This window comes from Brienomyrus brachyistius, chromosome 23 (genome assembly GCF_023856365.1).
Source record: "Brienomyrus brachyistius isolate T26 chromosome 23, BBRACH_0.4, whole genome shotgun sequence".
Classification (NCBI taxonomy): Eukaryota; Metazoa; Chordata; class Actinopteri; order Osteoglossiformes; family Mormyridae; genus Brienomyrus; species Brienomyrus brachyistius.
In genome coordinates, this window is record NC_064555.1 from 22081098 (window position 1) to 22097292 (window position 16195).

Consider the following 16195-nt stretch of genomic DNA (forward strand, 5'->3'; position numbering starts at 1 on the left):
TTTGGTTTTGGCCATACTTTAGGGGAATAACTTTCACAGCATAGGTCTCATCGCTCTCCATGTCTGTCATTTTAAAACATTGTCCAAATGAACCCTAAAAAACATGTAAACATATTTATAATGGAGGAACTTCTGCTATCACTGCTCTACTGCAATATATTTGTAGTGCATACTTCTCCTAAATGTTCTTCTCTGCTGTACCACTTTGAGGTTCTAGGGTCATTCAAAATCTTGGGCACTACAGGTCCCCTCAGAGTCCCTATTTGACTACCCATGATACGATTTTGAAGGAAGCAACGATGAAGAACTAAACCAGGGAAAGCACAAAATGAACAGTGAGCCTCAATTACAGTCGCTTTTATACTCTTAGTGGTCGAGGCAATTCGTGACGTCGTATTTGGCAGGGGCAACGTCACCGCATTCTAGAATCTATCAACATAGCAACTATACCTAACTACCACGCTGAAGATTGCATGTCAGTACTGCATACATAGCTCACTGTACGGAGGGAATATTACATAGCAACGACACAGGAAACATTTTATGTTTAAGCACAGCGGCCAATAAATGCTTTCATAACATTTCCTACTTTCTCATTTCGGCCGTTGTCGTTGAAACGTCGACTTTCGGAAATGGACGGTTTATCTACAGTACAGCCCGCTAGCTAACAGCCATATCATATAATACCTGTATAAGTAGGTAAACTTTTAAACTTTAGTTTGACGCTACAATATTCTGACTTGCTAACTTCGATGGACATCTTGTCTTTCTGAACGCTTCGAAGCTGTTCGACGTAATAATGTTCTTGCCCGACAGCGACACAGATCATTTCGATTAAATAATAAATTTCAACGATTATTTTTGCGCTTCAAACCATTTCGTGATTTCTGCAAAATCGTGTTAATAGCTAACATCATAGGTCCATTCAGCTGCAATGACATGGTGGTTTAGCATTTTGGGCTCATAGCGACTGTTGGACACCTCTTTGTTTCCCAGATTGCCTTACGTACGAAGTTTAATTAATTTTTGAATGTTCGAATGTATCCGTATAATGTGCAATGGGACAATACATGAATGGGTTAATTACTTTAAAACTAGACAAGACAGGCACATCTACGGAAGTGTGCTTTGATCAGTGGATTACAGGGAACCAGGGACATACACAGGAATTTTAAGGGGCCATTGCTCTGAGCTGAAAAAAGGGCACGCAGGCTGTATGGAGAACTGAAAAACATACCATTTCTTTATTAATTAAGTCTTTATTAACCTCTTAAGTCTTAGCCTTAACAGACTGTCTGCATAGGTCAGATACAACTGGGCTCACCTGCCTATGACACAGTTCCATGAAGATGTACACATAGTGCTGGTCTTCAAAACTATGTGAGATGCCCACCACATGTCTGTGTTGCATCTTCTTCATGATTTCGACATCTTCCCAAACCAGAGAGAAATTGCAGACAAACTACCTCATTAAAAGGGAAACACAGGAAACTGTTATTTTAGTAAAATGAGTATTCTATCGATTATTCCATCGATTAATCGGATAAGAAATACTTTTGTCTTATGAAAGAGCAGCAGTAACTATTCTTAAAATGAATAACTCATGGGTTTCCGTTTTAGGAACATTTTTAATGATTAAACTCCATACAACAACTGACAAAAGAACTAAACCCTTTTAGTGCATTATGTACATATTTGTTTTGCTTTTTAAAAGAAAGCACTTTTTTAAATGCAAAAAATAAAATGTCAAATAAAATTACTGAAAAAGGTATACATATATCTTACTAAGGCATAAATTAAAAGGCCCTTTACTCTCTGTGTTCTTGTGCATTTATCGGAGGCATAAAAAAGGTTCTGACAGGATTGTATCTCCTGGATGAGATAGGAATGCTATGTTCATGTGTGTGTAAGTGAATGTGAGTGAGATGTGTGTTAGAGAATGAGTGAGTGTGTGTGTGAGCCTTTAAAGGAGCATATGTGGCAGTAGGATAATTCAGTGTCTGAGTTTCACTCAGGCTGTTGGGGGAGGGGGGTAATTTTTATGTTATATTTATATTATTAGGATTATGTAATATTATTCATATTAATCTAAATCTGCAGAATATTACTAAAGCCTTGAAATAGATCTAGTTGAGTACACCCCATGCTCCCCTTTAGACTCACCCCTGCATGCTGCAGGTATCATTGCGACAAAGTGTGACGGCTGCTGTCAGTCTGCTGCAAGTTGCCAAATTTAAATACTGTGTCAAACTAAGCTTACAGTTTATCTGCAGACAATCAGCTTCTGTTTTAACTTGTATAGCTTTACTGTAGCTTTGCTGCTATGGTGGACAAACGGCAGTTGATGGGAGCAGCTGAAAACATTTTCCAAACCGCTTACCTGACTGGGTCGCGGGGGGTCTGGAGCCTATTTTGGAAGCTATGGGCATGAGGCAGGGAACAACCTAGGATGGGGGGCCAGCCCATAACAGGGCACATTCACACACCATGTACCATGAACTCAATTTAGCAAGTCCAATTAGCCTCAGCATGTTTTTGGACTGTAGGGGGAAACCGGAGCACCCGGAGAAAACCCCACAATGACATGGGGAGAACATGCAAACTCCACACACATGTGACCCAGGTGGAGACTTGAACCTGGAACCCAGAGGTGTGAGGCAACAGTGCTAACCACTGCACTACCATGCCGCCCCCTCTTGTGTACATAAACCTACAAATGCTCAGCTACCAATAAAATACAATGCATTTTGTTGTATTGGTAGCATACTGATTAAAAAATTACATGTTTTTGGGGAAATTAATGACACATTACACAGATATTCAGTTATGTCCGGTTTATTAACAACTTTCAAAAGCATTAAAACTGACATTAACTGTCTTCAAATGTGTCAACACATTTTAACATCTAAAGTACTCACATAAACAAGCTCAAAAACACCAAGCACAGAAACATGCTTATATAAACTGGCAAAAGCCTTGTGCAGAACAAAAGAAGTATAATCACTTTTGTTATTTACAATGTTCAGAGATCGCATTGTGAGGGCAACTTATGCTCCTCCCTCCACTCAAAGTCAGCTATATTTTAAATAAGAGACAGAACATTTGAATTCACAGCTTGTCTTTTTGCTCCTTTCTCCACCTTGAAGCCCCTTTCTGGGTTAATTTGGTGATTTACGTATCTTTTTAAGGATGTAAATGCACTGTCACAAAAATGGCACTTGAATGCTGCAAACTTGACATCTCAAAATGTTGAAGGAACAGTTGCTCATTACATTGAACTTACTTCAGATAAGACGGTCAATATGGTATCTGATGGAATCTGAGTATCTGGGGGGGAATCGAAATTAGAAACCAAATGCAGAAATCACCATTTTGTAATGCATAATTAGCAACTATGAATATATTTTTCGTAACAGGGTAATGGTAGGCACTTTCTTAAATAAAAATATTTACATAACGTTAGATGTTTATGTTAATATTATAAATGATATGCTAGTATTTCACGTTAGCTAATTATAACATGTTTAACATTAGCTATGTCTACAATAGTCTTAATATAATATTAATTATAATATTATTATTTGGCGAATTATCTAATCCATTCAAATCTAAAACTTCTATGACTTCCAACGGTCTGTTCGTTTGCAATCGGTGCATACGCGAAATGCGCCTGGTGGCAACACTGTCAAACAAAGCATATATTTTAAAAAGTCTAAATATACATACCTTAATATGCGTCTTAGTCCTTCTCTGACTTCGTAGCGCTTTCTTGTATCAATTCTCAGATGATCCCATCAGTTCTGATCTGCAAACCTTTTATTTCTTTAAACAGATAAATAGAGCCTTCCACTGACCTCTGCGTATGCGCACAAGTTTGAAACCAGTTGCGACCGGAAGCGTCCGGTCCATCACAGTATAGACCTTTTGCGAATGTAGGAATTATAAATCTCTTTAAGTCTAATATAAACGCTCCTGATTGTTCATGTTAAGATAAACACGATGTAAACTGAGCTATGACAATCTGCTTTTGATGAGTAATTATTTAATAATATAATTACACTAAATACCAATTCGGTGACTCGTACTGTCACGATCGGCGATAGCGGGTGGGGCGCAGGAACAGGGCGACGGGCAGAGAAGCAGGAGATCAGGCAGAAGCAGGGAAAACGGGGATTTATTGGGGGATCTACGGACAGGAAACATCGGTCGTAGACGAACATCAATGACAGACAACGGCAACAGGGGAGACCAGGACTTAAATAAGACAGGACCAATCAAAGTAAATGGACAAAGCTGGAGACGATCAGGGAAGCACGCGTGGATAATGAGGGGGCGTGGCACACATGAGGAGCCGACGAGCCGGGTCATGACACGTATTATTTTTATTTTTATTTAATAATATAATTACACTAAATACCAATTCGGTGACTCGTACATTCCCAATATTATCTAATTTGAATTATTTTTTGTAATGTTTGTAACCTTAACTCTACACAAACCATTTAACATATATACAACAACACAGTACAATTGTGCTGGAGTTTTTCGTCAGTCCACGTCGGAATACGTGTACAGTCGTCAGGCTCTCTTACACATTCGGAGAAGCAAGATCTGCCAAGTTTTGAACATGAACGTCGTGATGCTAAGGGAGATCTTCTGCGACAGCCTGCTAGCTGGCCTAGCAACTCACCGGACTCGCCTGCTACCCCTCCCCGGACAAGGAGGCGTCGAAGGCGGTGCGCTAGGACAAGGAAGCGGGGCACGCGCGGAGGTGTCCGAGTCAGGCTCCAGGCTAAGCCAACTCGCCCAGCCATACCATCGATCCTCTTGGCCAACATACGATCTCTGGACAATAAAATGGATAACATACGACTTCTGAGATCAGCGAATCGCAAAGTTAAGTGACTGTTGTGTGCTAGTTTTCACTGAGACATGGCTTAATGACAACATTCCGGACTCGGCCATACAACTGGAGCAGCTAGCATGCTACAGAGCCGACAGGGCTCTCGTAGACGGAGGCAAGACCCGAGGTGGCGGGGTCTGTGTTTACATCTGTGACGAGTGGTGTCGGGATGCCACCGTAGTACGCAAACACTGCTCATCACTGGCCGAGTTCATAATGTGTCGCCCTTTCTACTTGCCTAGGGAGATAAGTTCGATCCTGTTGGTCACTACTTATATACCTTCATCTAGCAACAACAGCGATAGAAATGCGGCGCTGAACGAACTGTATCAGGCCATCAGTGAGCAACAAATGGCACACCCAGACGGTTTCATCATCCTAGCAGGAGATTTCAATCATGCTGATCTTAAAACTGTTCTCCCAAAGTTTCATCAGCATGTTCATTTTCCAACACGGGGAGACAACATATTGGACCTGGTCTACACACAGGAAAAAGGAGCATACAAAGCCACCCCCCTCCCCCACATCGGCACCTCTGATCACCTCACTGTTATACTAATGCCAGCATACAGACAGAGAGTGAAAGTCATCACACCCGCTATGAAAGAGGTAAGGGTGTGGCCACAGGAGGCCACCTCTGCTCTTCAAGACTGTTTTGGGTCAACAGATTGGGAAATATTCAAGGAAGCAGCCACCTACAATAACATCATAGACATTGAGGAGTACACAGACACTGTGAGCTCATACATCACCAAATGCATTGATGATGTTACACAAATGAAAAGCATCACAACTCGAGCCAACCGGAAGCCATGGCTGACAGGAGATGTCCACAGGCTGCTGAAGGCCAGAGACAAGGCCTTCAGAGCTGGGGATGAAGCAGGCCTGAGAACAGCGGATGCCAACCTCACCCGTGGCATCAGGAAAGCGAAACAGGACTACACACACAAGATAACCTCCCACTTCAATGATAGCAAGGACGCACAGAGCCTATGGCGAGGCATCCAGGCTACTACAGACTACAAGCCTGCAGCGCGTAGCTGTGAGAGCGACACCACTCTGCTCAACAACCTGAACAGCTTCTTTGCACGATTTGAAGCACAGAACAACACACGCCCACAGAAAACACCACCACCTCCACACGACCAGCCTCTGTGCCTGTCTGCTGCCAGCGTGAAGAGGACACTCTCTGCCATCAACGCCCAGAAAGCAGCGGGTCCAGATAACATCCCTGGTAGGGTGCTAAAAGACTGCGCAGAGGAGCTGAAGGATGTCTTCACAGACATCTTTAACACCTCCTTGACGCAAGCCATTGTCCCATCATGCTGCAAGACTGCCACCATCATTCATACCTGTGCCAAAGAAATCATCCCCAGCCTGCTTCAATGACTACCGCCCTGTGGCACTGACACCCATCATCATGAAGTGCTTTGAACGACTAGTCATGTCACACATCAAATCCACCCTGCCTACCACCCTGGACCCATACCAGTTCGCATACAGAGCGAAACGATCCACAGAGGATGCAATCTGCTCTGCCCTCCACCCAGCCCTAACTCACCTGGACAAGAAAGACTCATACGTGAGAATGCTGTTCATAGACTTCAGTTCAGCATTCAACACCATAATACCACAACAACTCATCTGCAAACTGGACAGACTGGGCCTCAGCACCTCCCTCTGCAACTGGCTGCTGGATTTCCTCAGCTAGAGGCCTTAAGCGGTGCGTGTGGGCAACAATGTCTCAAACAGCATCACCCTGAGCACGGGGGCTCCACAAGGCTGTGTGCTCAGCCCGCTGCTCTTCACCCTGCTGACACATGACTGCACACCAACCTACAGCTCCAACCATCTTGTGAAGTTTGCAGACAACACAACGCTGGTGGGGCTCATCACCCAGGGCGAAGAGACCCACTACAGGAAAGATGTTGAGCTCCTGACCACGTGGTACAGAGACAACAACCTCCTGCTAAATGTTAGCAAGACCAAGGAGGTTATTGTCAACTTCCAGAGAGGCCACACCTGTTACCACCCATTGACCATCGACGGCGCCGCTGTCGAGAGGGTGAGCAGCACCAAGTTCCTGGGGGTGCACATCAGTGAGGACCTCTCCTGGACTACCAACACTGCATCACTGGCCAAGAAAGCACAACAGCGCCTCTACTTCCTGCGCAAACTCAAGCGGGCAAGTGCTCCCCCACCCATCCTGACCACATTCTACAGAGGAACCATTGAAAGCATCCTTTCCAGCTGCATCACTATGTGGGGCGGTAGCTGCACTGCATACAACAGGAAAGCTCTACAACGCATTGTGAGAACAGCTGAGAGGATAGTTGGTGGACCACTCCCCTCCCTGCAAGACATCTACACCACCCGCCTCACCCGCAAAGCCATCACAATTGTCAACGATGCAACCCACCCCGCACACTGTCTCTTCAGCCTCCTGCCCTCTGGAAAGAGATACAGAAGTCTCCGCTCCCGCACTACCAGGCTCACCAACAGCTTCATCCACCAGGCGGTGAGACTGCTGAACTCTCTCCCCTCCCGGCTCCCAGCCAGCAGAATCACCAGACTGGCAGGAGTATAGGAAGACAGACTGGACTCTACCCCCCACCCCCCCCCACACACACACTCCCCAACAAGGAAACAAACACTCTGAACTAAGAACTAAAAAAAACAACACTCTTGACTGAAAATAACTACCCCTGCATTGCAAATTGCACACACCTCCTGCTATATATTTTTAGTATTTTTTTTTTATACCAGTATTTATATTACTACTACTGCTGCTACAATCTTGTGCTGCACTAAAACAAAAAACCCTTACCAACCACAACCTGGGACTATCTCAAGTAGACTAGTATACTACTTCCCCTGTGCACACTGCTGGAACACTTTACTATATGCTATGTTTTTGTCTTGTTATATCCTGTATGTTACCTAAGTATTATGCCTTAAGCCTACTTGCACTTTTTTTTTTTTTGACTTAATATTACCTTGTTGTGTAGAACGGTTTTTGTGTGCATCTGCACTTATTGTTGTCAATGTCTACGCATGGGACAGTGTGAAACGTAATTTCGATTCCTTTGTATGTCAAGTACATTTGAAGGAATTGACAAATAAAACTGACTTTGACTTTGGATATATGTTTAAGAATGAAATGTGCAACAGGTTTTAGAACGGTTAACCAATGTAGATTTTATACACACTGAATGCAAAATTAAAGTTAATGAAAGAAAATTAACAGGGAGACTTTGCTGGCTCTTCCGTTACTGGTATAATCAGCGGCCTGCGTTCCATCTGTCTGATGCTGGGCTCCATATATGGCGACTCAACTGCAAGAAAGTATGTAGATGCCAGATCAAGGGTCTGGCACTGAGGAACAAAGAGACCCTCTACTGCCAGGGTGTACATTAAGGGAGCTTACCTCTGGATCGGTTTCTCCGGGTCAACTGGGTCAACCTCCTGAAGAACCTCCTGACACGGCTTACTGGTTGAATATGGTGTATTTCTTCCAGCTGTGGCACTGAATAACAGCTACTGGCAGGAAGTTCCTCAGGAGTGAAGCCCTAGGGTGATGATTTAAGATGGTTAAGTAAAACAATTCGATTGGAGGGATAAATATCAGTGACCAGCAAGTCATCCATGTCCCAAAAGTTTGCAAGTGTGCTAACCTCAGTGAAGAATTTATCCTGGAGAATCTGATCCAGAGTTGGTCGATCCTGTGGATTGACTTGAAAGATTTTTTTAAGGAGTCTCCTCGCGGATTTGGGGACTTTCCTAGGCAAAGTGAACAACAATCCCCAGATAGAAGCAACTAATTTGCTTATATCACTGAAATCAAATGGAAATTCGCCAACCAGAAGCTGGTACCTATATTGAGAAAGATAGCAAAGGCGTTTAAGTTTCATTCACATATGATATAAAATCCTGCACTGATGCACATTTCAGATGTTATTCTTTCTCATATTTATGTATGTAAATATATGTTACTGTAAAGCCCCACACAGACTTTAACTGCCATGGTGATCTTTGACTGTGAGGCTGCTTGAGAAGGTATACGTACATGACACAGCCCATTGCCCAAACATCAGACTCTGGTCCGTGTCCCTGCCTTCTCCACACTTCTGGAGCAATATAATTGAATGTCCCACAGAGTTGTCTACAATACACAGAAATGTGAAATGTTAAAGCACACATGTGATTTAGTTTCCTACATAAGCAATCTGAAACTTCTGCCAGAAAATCTAGAAAAAGCACCTACATATCCCTTGGGTCCTGCTTGGTTGCCAATCCAAAATCTCCAATTTTTATCTCCATGTTCTCATTTATGAACAAATTCGCTGAAAGATGAATGGATTTGCATTAGGTATATACTCAAGTACTTCACATAATAATACACTTTTACCCGGTTGCAAAATTAACAGCAGAATTCAATATGAACTTCACTGACAATGCTATGTGAAATGCAATATTAACCGAAGATTAAGCAAAGCATGTGTGCATGCACACATACCTAATTTGATGTCTCTGTGGACATAACCTTGTTCGTGGATGTACTTCAACCCCAAAATCAGCTGCCGCATATAATAACGGACTTCGGGGGTGGTCAGAGTCCCACGAGCATTTTTGATGCTCATTAATGTCTGGGCAAGGAGAACAAAGGGCGGCCTGAATCAACACTGAGTCTTAGCCTTAGCAAACTGTCTGTGAAGGTCCAATACAACTGCACTCACCTCCTTACGACATAGTTCCATAAAGATATACATGTTTGTCTCATCCTCAAAACTGTGTGAGATGCCCACCACATGTTTGTGTTGCATCTTCTTTAAAATTTCAGCTTCTTTGCATGCCTGTGAAAAATGTCAAACTGCTTCATTAAGTAAAAGGGAAACATGGTTAAACAATCTAGATGACTGACATTGAACACAATTTATAGCACATACCCATTGCTTTTGGCCATACTTTAGTGGAATAACTTTCACAGCATAGGTCTCACCGCTGTCCATGTCTGTCATTTTAAAACATTGTCCAAATGCACCCTAAAAAACATGTAAACATATTTATAATGGAGGAACTTCTGCTATCACTGCTCTGCTGCAATATATTTGTAGTGCATACTTCTCCTAAATGTTCTTCTCTGCTGTACCACTTTGAGGTTCTAGGGTCATTCAAAATCTTGGGCACTACAGGTCTATTCAGAGTCCCTATTAGACTACCCATGATACGATTTTGAAGGAAGCAACGATGAAGAACTAAACCAGGGAAAGCACAAAATGAACAGTGAGCCTCAATTACAGTCGCTTTTATACTCTTAGTGATCGAGGAAATTCTTGACGTTGCCAACAGCACCATCGTGACGCCGTATTTGGCCAATGTAGCGTTCCAGTGTTAACGTCACCGCATTCCAGAATCTATCAACGTAAGCGGCTACCTAAGCGCAACATAAGATGAAGAATAGCTACTACGCTAAACATTACCAACATATCACTACTGCATACAGCAGGACTTTCAAACATTTTTAAGATCTCCTTCAGTGTCTGGGCAGGCAGAGAAAAGGGCAGCCTGAGTCAACACTGAGTCTTAGCCTTAACAGACTGTCTGCATAGGTCAGATACAACTGGGCTCACCTGCCTATGACACAGTTCCATGAAGATGTACACATAGTGCTGGTCTTCAAAACTATGTGAGATGCCCACCACATGTCTGTGTTGCATCTTCTTCATGATTTCGACATCTTCCCAAACCAGAGAGAAATTGCAGACAAACTACCTCATTAAAAGGGAAATACAGGAAACTGTTATTATTTTAGTAAAATGAGTATTCTATCGATTATTCCATCGATTAATCGGATAAGAAATACTTTTGTCTTATGAAAGAGCAGCAGTAACTATTCTTAAAATGAATAACTCATGGGTTTCCGTTTTAGGAACATTTTTAATGATTAAACTCCATACAACAACTGACAAAAGAACTAAACCCTTTTAGTGCATTATGTACATATTTGTTTTGCTTTTTAAAAGAAAGCACTTTTTTAAATGCAAAAAATAAAATGTCAAATAAAATTACTGAAAAAGATATACATATATCTTACTAAGGCATAAATTAAAAGGCCCTTTACTCTCTGTGTTCTTGTGCATTTATCGGAGGCATAAAAAAGGTTCTGACAGGATTGTATCTCCTGGATGAGATAGGAATGCTATGTTCATGTGTGTGTAAGTGAATGTGAGTGAGATGTGTGTTAAGTGTGTTAGAGAATGAGTGAGTGTGTGTGTGAGCCTTTAAAGGAGCATATGTGGCAGTAGGATAATTCAGTGTCTGAGTTTCACTGGCCCAAGGCTGTTGGGGGAGGGGGGGTGGGTAATTTTTATGTTATATTTATAATATATTATTTATATTATTATGATTATGTAATATTATTCATATTAATCTAAGTCTGTAGAATATTACTAAAGCCTTGAAATAGATCTAGTTGAGTACACCCCATGCTCCCCTTTAGACTCACCCCTGCATGCTGCAGGTATCATTGCGACAAAGTGTGACGGCTGCTGTCAGTCTGCTGCAAGTTGCCAAATTTAAATACTGTGTCAAACTAAGCTTACAGTTTATCTGCAGACAATCAGCTTCTGTTATAACTTGTATAGCTTTACTGTAGCTTTGCTGCTATGATGGACAATCGGCAGTTGATGGGAGCAGCTGAAAACATTTTCCAAACCGCTTACCTGACTGGGTCGCGGGGGGTCTGGAGCCTATTTTGGAAGCTATGGGCATGAGGCAGGGAACAACCTAGGATGGGGGTCAGCCCATCACAGGGCACATTCACACACCATGCACCATGAACTCCTACGGGCAATTTAGCAAGTCCAATTAGCCTCAGCATGTTTTTGGACTGTGGGGGAAACCGGAGCACCCGGAGAATTTCGTAACAGGGTAATGGTAGGCACTTTCTTAAATAAAAAGATTTACATAACGTTAGATGTTTATGTTAATATTATAAATGATATGCTAGTATTTCACGTTAGCTAATTATAACATGTTTAACATTAGCTATGTCTACAATAGTCTTAATATAATATTAATTATATTATTATTTGGCGAATTATCTAATCCATTCAAATCTAAAACTTCTATGACTTCCAACGGTCTGTTCGTTTGCAATCGGTGCATACGCGAAATGCGCCTGGTGGCAACACTGTCAAACAAAGCATATATTTTAAAAAGTCTAAATATACATACCTTAATATGCGTCTTAGTCCTTCTCTGACTTCGTAGCGCTTTCTTGTATCAATTCTCAGATGATCCCATCAGTTCTGATCTGCAAACCTTTTATTTCTTTAAACAGATAAATAGAGCCTTCCACTGACCTCTGCGTATGCGCACAAGTTTGAAACCAGTTGCGACCGGAAGTGTCTAGTCCATCACAGTATAGACCTTTTGCGAATGTATGAATTATAAATCTCTTTAAGTCTAATATAAACGCTCCTGATTGTTCATGTTAAGATGAACACGCTGTAAACTGAGCTATGACAATCTGCTTTGGATGAGTAATTATTTAATAATATAATTACACTAAATACCAATTCGGTGACTCGTACTGTCACGATCGGCGATAGCGGGTGAGGCGCAGGGACAGGGCGACGGGCAGAGAAGCAGGAGATCAGGCAGAAGCAGGGAAAACGGGGATTTATTGGGGGGCTCTACGGACAGGAAACATCGGTCGTAGACGAACATCAATGACAGACAACGGCAACAGGGGAGACCAGGACTTAAATAAGACAGGACCAATCAAAGTAAATGGACAAAGCTGGAGACGATCAGGGAAGCACGCGTGGATAATGAGGGGGCGTGGCACACATGAGGAGCCGACGAGCCGGGTCATGACACGTATTATTTTTTTTATTTATTTAATAATATAATTACACTAAATACCAATTCGGTGACTCGTACATTCCCAATATTATCTAATTTTGAATTATTTTTTGTAATGTTTGTAACCATAACTCTACACAAACCATTTAACATATATACAACAACACAGTACAATTGTGCTGGAGTTTTTCGTCAGTCCACGTCGGAATACGTGTACAGTCGTCAGGCTCTCTTACACATTCGGAGAAGCAAGATCTGCCAAGTTTTGAACATGAACGTCGTGATGCTAAGGGAGATCTTCTGCGACAGCCTGCTAGTTGGCCTAGCAACTCACCGGACTCGCCTGCTACCCCTCCCCGGACAAGGAGGCGTCGAAGGCGGTGCGCTAGGACAAGGAAGCGGGGCACGCGCGGAGGTGTCCGAGTCAGGCTCCAGGCTAAGCCAACTCGCCCAGCCATACCATCGATCCTCTTGCCCAACGTACGATCTCTGGACAATAAAATGGATAACATACGACTTCTGAGATCAGCGAATCGCAAAGTAAGTGACTGTTGTGTGCTAGTTTTCACTGAGACATGGCTTAATGACAACATTCCGGACTCGGCCATACAACTGGAGCAGCTAGCATGCTACAGAGCCGACAGGGCTCTCGTAGACAGAGGCAAGACCCGAGGTGGCGGGGTCTGTGTTTACATCTGTGACGAGTGGTGTCGGGATGCCACCGTAGTACGCAAACACTGCTCATCACTGGCGGAGTTCATGATCGTGAAGTGTCGCCCTTTCTACTTGCCTAGGGAGATAAGTTCGATCCTGTTGGTCACTGCTTATATACCTTCATCTAGCAACAACAGCGATAGAAATGCGGCGCTGAACGAACTGTATCAGGCCATCAGTGAGCAACAAACGGCACACCCAGACGGTTTCATCATCCTCGCAGGAGATTTCAATCATGCTGATCTTAAAACTGTTCTCCCAAAGTTTCATCAACATGTTCATTTTCCAACACAGGGAGACAAAATATTGGACCTGGTCTACACACAGGAAAAAGGAGCATACAAAGCCACCCCCCTCCCCCACATCGGCACCTCTGATCACCTCACTGTTATACTAATGCCAGCATACAGACAGAGAGTGAAAGTCATCACACCCGCTATGAAAGAGGTAAGGGTGTGGCCACAGGAGGCCACCTCTGCTCTTCAAGACTGTTTTGGGTCAACAGATTGGGAAATATTCAAGGAAGCAGCCACCTACAATAACATCATAGACATTGAGGAGTACACAGACACTGTGAGCTCATACATCACCAAATGCTTTGATGATGTTACACAAATGAAAAGCATCACAACTCGAGCCAACCGGAAGCCATGGCTGACAGGAGATGTCCACAGGCTGCTGAAGGCCAGAGACAAGGCCTTCAGAGCTGGGGATGAAGCAGGCCTGAGAACAGCGGATGCCAACCTCACCCGTGGCATCAGGAAAGCGAAACAGGACTACACACACAAGATAACCTCCCACTTCAATGATAGCAAGGACGCACAGAACCTATGGCGAGGCATCCAGGCTACTACAGACTACAAGCCTGCAGCGCGTAGCTGTGAGAGCGACACCACTCTGCTCAACAACCTGAACAGCTTCTTTGCACGATTTGAAGCACAGAACAACACACGCCCACAGAAAACACCACCACCTCCACACGACCAGCCTCTGTGCCTGTCTGCTGCCAGCGTGAAGAGGACACTCTCTGCCATCAACGCCCGGAAAGCAGCGGGTCCAGATAACATCCCTGGTAGTGTGCTGAAAGACTGCGCAGAGGAGCTGAAGGATGTCTTCACAGACATCTTTAACACCTCCCTGACGCAAGCCATTGTCCCATCATGCTGCAAGACTGCCACCATCATACCTGTGCCAAAGAAATCATCCCCAGCCTGCTTCAATGACTACTGCCCTGTGGCACTGACACCCATCATCATGAAGTGCTTTGAACGACTAGTCATGTCACACATCAAATCCACCCTGCATACCACCCTGGACCCATACCAGTTCGCATACAGAGCGAAACGATCCACAGAGGATGCAATCTGCTCTGCTCTCCACCCAGCCTTAACTCACCTGGATAAGAAAGACTCATACGTGAGAATGCTGTTCATAGACTTCAGTTCAGCATTCAACACCATAATACCACAACAACTCATCTGCAAACTGGACAGACTGGGCCTCAGCACCTCCCTCTGCAACTGGCTGCTGGATTTCCTCAGCCAGAGGCCTCAAGCGGTGCGTGTGGGCAACAATGTCTCAAACAGCATCACCCTGAGCACGGGGGCTCCACAAGGCTGTGTGCTCAGCCCGCTGCTCTTCACCCTGCTGACACATGACTGCACACCAACCTACAGCTCCAACCACCTTGTGCAGTTTGCAGACGACACAACGCTGGTGGGGCTCACCATCCAGGGCGAAGAGACCCACTACAGGAAAGAGGTTGAGCTCCTGACCACGTGGTGCAGAGACAACAACCTCCTGCTAAATGTTAGCAAGACCAAGGAGGTTATTGTCAACTTCCAGAGAGGCCACACCTGTTACCACCCATTGACCATCGACGGCGCCGCTGTCGAGAGGGTGAGCAGCACCAAGTTCCTGGGGGTGCACATCAGTGAGGACCTCTCCTGGACTACCAACACAGCATCACTGGCCAAGAAAGCACAACAGCGCCTCTACTTCCTACGCAAACTCAAGCGGGCAAGTGCTCCACCACCCATCCTGACCACATTCTTCAGAGGAACCATTGAAAGCATCCTTTCCAGCTGTATCACTATGTGGGGCGGTAGCTGCACTGCATACAACAGGAAAGCTCTACAACGCATTGTGAGAACAGCTGAGAGGATAGTTGGTGGACCACTCCCCTCCCTGCAAGACATCTACACCACCCGCCTCACCCGCAAAGCCATCACAATTGTCAACGATGCAACCCACCCCGCACACTGTCTCTTCAGCCTCCTGCCCTCTGGAAAGAGATACAGAAGTCTCCGCTCCCGCACTACCAGGCTCACCAACAGCTTCATCCACCAGGCGGTGAGACTGCTGAACTCTCTCCCCTCCCGGCTCCCAGCCAGCAGAATCACCAGACTGGCAGGAGTATAGGAAGACAGACTGGACTCTACCCCCCCCCCCCCCCACACACACTCCCCAACAAGGAAACAAACATTCTGAACTAAGAACTAAAAAAAACAACACTCTTGACTGAAAATAACTACCTCTGCATTGCAAATTGCACACACCTCCTGCTATATATTTTTAGTATTTTTTTTTTATACCAGTATTTATATTACTACTACTGCTGCTACAATCTTGTGCTGCACTAAAACAAAAAACCCTTACCAACCACAACCTGGGACTATCTCAAGTAGACTAGTATACTACTTCCCCTGT

At 44.1% G+C, this 16195-nt stretch overlaps 2 protein-coding genes across 4 annotated transcripts in view; one reads left to right on the forward strand and one right to left on the reverse strand.

Annotated features, from left to right (window-relative positions):
* Positions 1–10632, reverse strand: part of LOC125718909 (serine/threonine-protein kinase PLK3-like) — a 35003-nt gene extending 24371 nt beyond the window's left edge. The window contains exon 1 of the mRNA XM_048993214.1: positions 10534–10632. Within this exon, the coding sequence (XP_048849171.1) occupies positions 10534–10629 (96 nt within the window). The 5' untranslated portion in view covers positions 10630–10632. The remainder of the gene's footprint in view (positions 1–10533) is intronic.
* The window catches only part of cpsf1 (cleavage and polyadenylation specific factor 1), an 81380-nt gene that overhangs the window by 17577 nt on the left and 47608 nt on the right, over positions 1–16195 (forward strand). Inside the window, exon 1 of one of the 3 annotated variants that reach the window (XM_048993191.1) lies at positions 3239–3242. The exons of the other annotated variants lie outside the window; for them this stretch is intronic. The gene's annotated coding sequence lies outside the window, so the exon portion shown is untranslated. Of the gene's footprint in view, positions 1–3238; positions 3243–16195 lie in introns of those variants that run through there. 3 annotated transcript variants of the gene reach the window in all.